General features: G+C 46.4%; 1 protein-coding gene across 2 annotated transcripts in view; it reads right to left on the bottom strand.

Moving 5' to 3' along the window:
* Positions 1-1,294, bottom strand: part of LOC108490685 (retinoic acid early transcript 1E-like) — a 7,111-nt gene extending 5,817 nt beyond the window's left edge. The window contains exon 1 of one of the 2 annotated variants that reach the window (XM_029562198.1): positions 790-1,294. In XM_029562198.1, coding sequence (XP_029418058.1) covers positions 790-880 — 91 coding nt within the window. In that variant the 5' untranslated portion in view covers positions 881-1,294. The remainder of the gene's footprint in view (positions 1-789) is intronic. The other variant, XM_017797471.2, reaches the window with a different exon arrangement.
* Between the last annotated feature and the right edge of the window lie 8,027 nt (positions 1,295-9,321).

Below are 9,321 nucleotides of genomic sequence, written 5' to 3'. Positions count from 1 at the left end.
CAAACCCCAGGATCTCCTCCTGTCACCGAGTTCACCCAGAAGCCACAGGCAGGGCAAGACGCCCAGCTGACTGTGCAACATGCAGCTCTGTCATCACTTGGGGAAGTTGCCAAGGGTGACGATGCCAATACTGGAGTACAGCGATCCCCTAAAGGGGGTCAGTAGACTAGACACAGACCAAACTCTTCCCCATTCCTTTTTTTGTTTGTTTGTTTGTTTTGGTCTTCTGATGCTGTCACAGTAAAGGGAGAACTGAGTGTTTTATGCTGAAACAGACACGGTGTGGTTGCCAAGCTGAAAATATTTAATGCCTGCCCTTTAAGGAGAAACTGACTGCTTCCTGAAGGAACACCATTGTCTGATGCTGCATCCCAGTGGTCAGACTAGATGAGCTCAGGGTGCACAGGCAGAAGCTTCCATGTGCCCCCACTCAGCACCACTGTCTCCCCTATGTGCCCCTCCCTCCTGCTTTAGGTTACCTGGGTGAAAAAGGGCTGGATTTGCTAGGATGTGTCCTCAGTCGGGGGCACGCAGTGCCAGCTGGTGGAAGAGAGGCTAAAGTCCTGTCAAGAGTGGGACAGTGGGGAAGGGCAGGGAGAGCGGGTGAATTGGGTGGTGGTTCAAAGCATCATGTGGAAAGGGAAGCTGGCTGCGTTGGCACAAGCCTGTGATCCAGCGATTGGAAGGCTGAGGAAAGGGATGGATGCAAATCAGACAGGTCCTCCTGATGCCACCCCCACCCCCTCCTCGCCCCTGCCCCACCTCCTTCCCACAGGTTCTGGAACTCACCGTCCAGGTTTGCACACAGACAGCCCTGCAGCACCACAAGGAGCAGAGCTAAGGTGCCAGGAGTGAACTTGGTGGCTGCAGCCGGTGCCATGGGGTCCTTTCTCCAGACCTGCTGGCCACAGGTGAGCTTTGAAGAGAGTAGAGAATGTCTAAGTTTCTCCCAGTTTATGGAAGTTCCTGAAACCGGGGCTGTGAATCCATGCAGCTCCTCCTTGTCCTGCCTTCCGGAATCCTAGTTCCCAAATATTTTCCTAGAGCTCTTTGGGATCACGCGAGTCCTCCGTGGCTCCCCAGGCATGGCGATGGCTCCCTTTTCTGCTGCCAGGGCGGCACCAGGAAGGAGCTGAGCAGCCCCGGCTCTGACGCACCCTGTCCCGGGGATTGCCACACCTCTGTCCCTTCTCGGAACTCAGTGGCCTGGCTCTGGTGGACCCCTGAGCATCAAAGGCTTGACAGAAAGCCAGCTGCAGTCAGAGAGATACAGGAAGGATCCTCCTTTCTGCTCACAGCTGAGCTGGGAGATGTGGGTGGGGCACCTCAGTTTCTCTCAAGGTTCCTCTGGCGTCACTTTCTCCCACTTCCTGTGGCCCAGTCTGTGTCTCCACTTCAACACCCTCAGGGGCCGCACTGGTCCTCTTTTTCTTTTCTTTTTTTTCTCAAATCTTAGAATTTATAGTGGACTCCTGTGCGTGTGTGTGTGTGTGTGTGTGTGTGTGTGTGTGTGCCTGCCTGTGGAGGCCAGCGGTTAACTAAACTAACCTTTCCTCTCACTCCTCAGGTGCCTCTTCCTGGTCTGGAATGTAAGCCCTGGGCTGGTGGCCAGGGAGTGAAACCCTGTTATCTCCCCATCCCCTCCTCCCTACCACTCACCATGTTTGTAGCTCGGGTCGTGGGCTTAGAACTCAGGTCCTCATGTTTGCAAGGAAACCTCTTCACTACCTGAGCCATCTCCCCAGCCTGAGGCTTCCTTTTCTTTTCTCCTTTTTTTCATTTTTCATTTCTTTTTATTTTATGTGTATGCGTGTATTGCCTGCATGTAGGGAAGTGCACCCGTGTCGTGCAATGCCTGTGTGCAATGCCCGCGGAGGTCAGAAGAGGCTGTCAGATCTCCTGGGACTGGAGTTACGGACAGTTGTTAGTTGCCACGTGGGTGCTGGGATTCGAACCCGGGTCTTCTGCATGAACAACCAGTGTTCTTAACCACTGAGACATCTCTCCTTTTCTTAAGGTGTCCTCTTCAGTGACTATCACAGTGTGGCACCCACCCATGCATTCCTGCATCCATCCAGCCACCACTTAAATACCATTTAAACAGCTTCAAACCCGAGTTGCAGGCTGGCATGATGATGAGAGAGAGGGAAATATCTCCTTCCTGTGCATCTGAGGAGACTCAGGGTCTGGTGGGCACTCCTGTTCTGTGATCGTCTCATCCCCAGTCAGTGATTTCCTGCATCACCAGGGGGCTCAGAGGGCTTCCAGCAAAATACAGGGTCCCAGCTCTCTTGAATGAAACTCAGACTTGTGATGTCACAGAAGGCCAGACTACTTAGTAAATTAGGAAAGCTCCAGGGTACCTTGCATAGTTTCCCTTAGCATGTTTCATTTCATGAGGAAAGATTAAGTATTTACCTCCTGAGAACTGATTTAGGGAAAGTTTAAAGCAGAATGCAAGGCCCATCTGTCAGAATTGCACTGAAATGCTTAAATTTCTGAAAGTCACATCAATAGCCCATACTCAGTAAAATCAGCTCTGGAGCTGAGTCTGTGAGCATTTGGAGGCTGGTGTGAGTGTGGCAGCCAGAAGAAGGACAGGAGTGCCCAGGTGTGCCCAGGCCCATCCTGCTCTCACCTGGCCATCCTTCCTCGGTCTCTAATGTGTTCTGCCCTCCTCCTGTTCTCCCAGGCACCTGCCCACTTCACCAGGCCACATGGGTTTGGGCTGCCAGGCCTCCCTGTCAGCGTCAGCCTGGGGGAGACACTGCTTCCCACTGCCACCCACTGCAGCCTCCAGAGTCCCCTCATCCTTTAGAGACTTCTGCTCAGCTAGACCAGATTTTTGACTTGGCTGCAGAAAGGAATTTCAGGAAGAGCCAGACTGAAAGGATTTTAAGTATGATGGCTTAGAGACAGGCACTTGGGGAGAATGTTAACCCTAGGTGTGGGTGTGATCTTCTTAAAGCAGACTTCCAAGTGAAGTGTTCTTTACAGTAGCTGTTTTGCTATTTTTTTGTGGTTTCTGAGGTTACATCTCAGAGAGTGACCAAGGAGCTTCTTTTTTTTTGGTAAATGAACTCATAGTGTGGTTCTTGAGGTGCCTTGGATGGACTCTCATCTGATAAAGGAAAGCCCCAGGTCAAAAGAGGGACTGGGGCAGTTAAGGTGTGTTTACTGGACTGAAGGGATGGTTCAACAATTAAGAACACTAAGTGTTCTTGCAGAGGACCTGGGTTTGATTCCTAGCACCCACGTGGCAGCTAACAGCTGTATAACTCCAGTTTCAGGGGGACTCCAAGGCCTTCTTCTGACCTCCATGGGCATTTCACCACACAGGTGCACTTACACACATAAGATAAAAATAATAAATCGAATATTTTTTAAAAGATGTGCTTACTTAACAAAGGCCTTGCTTGTGAGATTCCCAGAAAAAAATCTGGGAAAAAAGTAAGGCCATACTTGATGGTCATTAGGCTCAGGCCTTAAGTGTAGTTCATTGCAATTTTATCATTTTTGTTTGAAAATATCTTTCTATAAAAGAAATAGTAGCTATATTGTATATATATGTCTGCGACTTTTACAGCAAATGTTAATAGTGCCAGAATTCCTGACTTTCAGCAGACAAGAAGCTCCAACCACAGTCCATTCCCTTCCCTGTGTCCCTAGTTTTTCCTGTCTTTCTATCTTGCCCCATTCCCAGCTGTTTCTGAGAGGATGAACCCAGACCCCTGTCCCCAGCCTTATGCATAGGAGTGTCTTCCCCACAGTAGACACCACTAAACCCCAGTCCCCTCACATCTGAGAGCTGCCCATCCCTGTGTTTCCTGCTGGTCCCCATCCCAGCCTCCAGCTATTTCTCCTGGATAGAGAAGCTGGTGAATCAGACCAGAGCCACCTCTGTTCCTAGGACCCTAAGGAGCTCAGTTTGCAGCCATCTTGTGTTCCTGTCCCGATGCAGTGGCAGCTCTGGTGTATGGTACAGGCCTTTGCCAGCTGCCCAGAGCCTGAGGACTAGAGGCTTGTTCTGACCCTCCTTACTTGGGTAAGTGGCTTGTGTTGACCCTCCTTACCTGGGGAAGTATCTGTGGTTCAGTCTGCTTTTCTCATATAATGAAGAAATGGTTTAACCACAGTTCTTCACTAGGTTCTTGGTTTTGAAAAATCAGGCAAGCAAGCAAATAAACAAAAGGAAAAGAGATAAAGAGTAAAATATATTCTCAAAGATCTTATTCCTTGAAATGAGCAAATTATGTTCATAAAGTGAGATTTTCTTTTTGTGGATTCAAGGTTCATGTGACCCAAGAGAGTACTGTTTATTTATCCCAAGAGGGTGAGGAAGGATGATCAGGAGAAACAGATACTCTACACAGAGGACTATGGGAAAATGTAAGCCTGGAGGCAGGAAGCTGAAGTGTGACAGTCCATGGCTGCAGGATACTGGAGAGGAAGAGATGTAGAGGGTGAGCTGGACCAAGAAGGACGTGCAGGAAAATCTAACAGCAGCCCAGAGTTCTGGGCAGAAAATCTATGAGACTCATCTATAAGACTAAAGGGGATTACTTGGGTCTCATGGCTGTGACCAAAATACCTGACTAGAAGCAACTTAAGGGAAGAGGGATTTAATTTTCTTTATTTTGCTTCACTGTTTAAGAGAGTATAGTTCTTTCTGATGGGAAGCCATGGAAGGGTTAATGGTAGCGGAAATGTGGTTATTTTGGGGGCCCAGTCTAACCCTCTGGGTTGCTGAGAGGGCCAAGCAGCCACAAGCTACAGATTTAAGAGTGTACAACAAGACGCACCTGCAGCATCACAGGACCCAGGCGACAAGACTAGGAACCACAAGGTGTGTCAGACCACAGCCCCGCCCACCACAGGGCAGCAGGGGAAGACTCAGTGCCCTGAAGGCAGAATGAGAAGAGCAGCCCATTCATCATGAATGTCCCTCCCAGGCCTGGTCACAAGAGAGTTCCGGACCACCACATCCATCCATCACTGTCTTTAGAAAAATTACGTTTTATTTAGTGTGTGTGTGTGTGTGTGTGTGTGTGTGTGTGTGTGTTTACTCGTGGGTGCCAATGGTCTTGAGAGGACAACTACTTACTTGGCTTTTGAAGAAGAAAAGATTTTTTCATAAGTTTTGTCCTAAAATAAAGGATAACTAAAATAGAGAAAGATCAGGACAAAGATAGAAGGTTAAAGTATATCATGAGAATGTAAAAGTTAACTTAAACATGATATGGCTTTTAAAAAAAACTTGCTTAAGAAGCTAGAGAGATGTCTCAGTAGTTAAGACCATTGGCTACTTGTGTAGAAGACCTGAGTTGGGTTCCCAGCACCCACATGGCAGTTAACAACCCTCTATAACTCCAGTTCCAGGGAATCTGACACCCCCTTCTGCCCTCCATGGGCATTAATTGCACACATGTGGTACACTTAAATCCATGCATAACACACACACACACACATACATACACACACACACACAATAAAACAATAAAAAATTTTAAAACTTGCTTATGTTTGGTCAAGGTAATTATATGGTCTACTGAATTTGTTACGTGCTTAACTACTTCCAAAACAAGGTCTGACCAGGGTCAAGGTTTATTTAAAATTTATGTTTGTTCTAACTTCAAGTGTTATTCAATGACTGAATTTCAAATGACTATTTGATCTTCAAGAATGTATAACTGGCCTTCTAGGCATTCAGCAGCCCTTACATGGAGGCTAATACTAGTAAGGACAGTGGGGCCAAGACAACAGTCAAGATTTTGGTCTCTTGCTCCCAGGGCATCTTGGTCCCAGGTAGACCAGGGGATGGATAACGCAACACCTCTAAAAGGGTTCTATGGCTCTGGTCAGACAGACTATGGACACTCTAGAGGTTAGACTTGAAGCAGTATGCAGTTTGCAAAGAGGAAGGTCTTCAGTGCTTCCAAAGGAAACCACAGAGGCAGCAGGACCCTTACTCCTACACCTAAAAAAGGGAAACTGACAGAATCACCGGGCTCTCCCAAGTTCTACAAAATAACTCTAAGGAACCTGAACTGTTCTTGTCAAAAAGATGATGTGGCACCTACATGACCTTAAATAGATGAAAGAAGATGTGTAACAAAATAATTAATAACATTGCAAAATAAAATCCTACCAGTCACCAACAGGATGCTTATCTCCCCTGGTTCAGCTGGGGATCTGATGCTTTAAGCCCTACAAAGACAGTTATTGAACTGACCAGCTTTAGTCAATGTAAGCACCTTACCAGATCCTTAAAGTCCTCAAATGAAGGGTCATTGTATTAGTCACTTTTCTATTGCTGTGATAGAAACACTGACCCAAGCAATTTATAGAAGGAAGAGTTTATTTGAGCTTAGGGTTCCAGGGGAATTACAGTCTGTTATGGCGGGGAGGCATGGTGGCCAGAGATGGCTGAAGCAGAAGCAGAAGCTAAGCTCTCATATCATCACACAGGCACAGGAAGCAAAAGAGCAACTGGAGATCTGGCAAGGCTTAAGAACTCTCTAAGCCCACCTCCAGTGACTACGAGATCCTCCAGGATAACCACACCTTCTAAAACCTCCCAAAACAGCGCCACCGTGTGGGGACAAAATGTCCCAATACTTGGAGCTTACAGGGGACATTTTTGTTCAAATCATCACAGTCATCTACTGGGTCTCAGATAACAAAATCAGGTACCAGACTCTTCTCTTGCACACTCCAGGGGTTACCATAAAACTTAGCCAAACTTTAAAACCTTATAGCCAGATCTCAAGGTTGGAAGTCATTATATAGTGACCCAACCCACAGGATTTTGTGACAAGATGTCCTGAGCCTCAAAGAAATCATAGAATCTAGACTTTTTCTAGGTAATTCTGTTGGCTAAATGGCTAAGCTAATTGCCTTCACTAGGACTCTCCAGCAAGAGGCAGGAGTGAGAGTTAATACATGTAGAGACTTGGCTGGTGCTTTCCGTGTGACTCATGCCCATACAGCTATCTAATAGAAAGGAGCCATAATGATAGTCTCATTATGACATTTAAAAATATTTTATTATTTTATGTGTATCAGCATATTACCTGCATGTACATAAGTGCACCTGCGTCGTGCAATGCCTGTGGAGGTCAGAAGAGGGTGTCAGATTCCTTGGAACTGGAGTTACAGATGGTCGTTAGCTGCCATGTGGGTGCTGGGAACTGAACCTGGGTCCTCTGCAAAAAGAAAGTGCTTTTAACCACTGAACCATATCTCCAGCCCCTCATCATGACATTTTCATATTTGTATGTAATAAACTTCTGTCATATTAACCCCTCCATTGCCTTTCATGTTCCCTTCCCACTCTGACCAGCCCTCTTCCTCTTCCCAATTAGTTCTCTCTCTCACTCCCCCCCCCGCCCCAGTTAAACTATGGTTACTTATAAGAGCATGGGTGAAGGGTTGTTTACAGGAGCACAGGCAACTTACCAGTGGCAACTCTACTGAAGAAACTGTCTCTCGCTCCTCCATTAACTGCAGACAGATCTCGGAGGGGTGGCACCTCAGGAGCCCCTTGCCCTTCACGAAGGAACACTGGCAGACCCAGTCTTGTGCAGGTCCACTCCAAGTTCTCAGAGCTGCTGAGAGTACAGCAGTGCACCAGCTGTGCCAAGTCGTGGCTAGAATACAGCATTTCCCATCACCTGCCCCTTCTTGCCCTTGTATCCTTTCTTCTCCCACTTCCAAGGCATCTCTTGAGCCTTGGAAGGGATGATGATGTCTGGTCTGGTAAATACTTTTACCCCCATGTCTTGGGCTTATTCTCTGGCTCAACAGTTTGGTGATCTTGCTAGGGAACCCCTGCCCCCTTGCCTCCTTTGGCCTCTCTTCACTCTATTGCTTGTTGTGGCTGTTGGAGTAGTCTGTGGGCAACTGAAGATTTCTGGATGGGGAGGCTTTGCAGTGAGATCCAAAAGTTTCCAAGCTGCAATTCTGGACTACCTTCATTTGTCAGGGGTCAGGGTGGGTCAGGGTAGATTGTAAAGAGTTCCTTTTGGTCTTCTCTTCAAGGGTAAAAGACTAATTCCTTTATTCTGATGGTTCCCCTCACTCTCAAGGTACAGCACAGGCAGAGTGACAGCTCATCCAGGGAAGTCTGCACACACTGTGAGGGCTCTTCCTCTTTCCCCCCACTCTTCCTGTTCTGGAACTCTTTAGAGTGGGAGGGAGCAGAATGTCTGGCTGACAATGTCTGTGCCTGCCATTTTCTTTTCTGGCTAGACTTCAGGAGACTTATGGATGATCAGAATTTTGTTCTCTCCAGAACAGTGAATATGCTTTCCTTTAGAGCCCAGTTTAGTTTGTGAGTTGGTCTGGCCTCACCAATTAGACAGGTTCAGTTTGGTTTTATTTTGGTGGGTTGAGAGGGGCCTCCTTTAGTGGATGCCCAGAAAGAAGGCATGACTTGTGAGTCGGAGTGGAGAGACTGGTCTGACACCATAAAGGATGCTCTTAGGGTCAGTGTTACGCTGCTGGTAGTACCCACTATGGCTCTTGCTCTGCTGTGCCCGCTAACTCATCCAGGAGGTAGTCTCAAAAGATGGCCAAATTTGATGTTCAGACTCTTGTAAAGCAGAAACTTATTTTCTTTTGAAATTTTTTTTTTACTGAGTACATGTTTATTTAGTAACAGCAACAGTTTTTCAAGAAAAATATGAACTAAACCCCTTCAAAACAGTATAAAGCGATCTTTCAATACTTGTAGGTTAGACCAAAATCTATAATTTCATATCCTCTTTCATAACTTTCAAAGTACAAAAATAACTAAAAGATATTCATATTACTACAAAACCAAAATATTTTCATATAAGAAGCAGTTTAAAGGCGGCAACTTCTACACAGCACAGAACACCAGGATGCCCTCCTGTGGCTTTGGACTATCACTCAAGATTTATGTACTTCTGCAAAATGCTCGGGAAACACCAACACTTGCAGCCTTTCTGAATTCCACCATCTCCTCACAGATCTTCTGTTACAGCTTTCATCAAAAGTCTCTAGCCAAGCTCTCAAATATCGATGACAATTCATGTGATAAACATGTTCTACTAAGTTCTGAATAGACAACATAGCGATGCCACAGCTCTGGATTAGTTTTGCACAAGAAATGTAGTGTTTCAATATTCCCTGAAGAGATTTAATATAAAAGTCGAAAACAGCTGTTATAGTCAAAGTTCACTAACAGTTCCAATAAGGTATTCCCACTGAGCTATCACAGCTTTTGAAACATTTTTTCCTTTATATGCATTCCCAGACCAAGAATTCTGCCTTGCTAATGGCACATTAAGCTACAGT

This window comes from Nannospalax galili, unplaced genomic scaffold (assembly GCF_000622305.1).
Source record: "Nannospalax galili isolate Female #2095 unplaced genomic scaffold, S.galili_v1.0 scaffold395, whole genome shotgun sequence".
NCBI classification, from domain to species: Eukaryota; Metazoa; Chordata; class Mammalia; order Rodentia; family Spalacidae; genus Nannospalax; species Nannospalax galili.
This window is presented reverse-complemented; position numbering and strand designations above follow the sequence as displayed.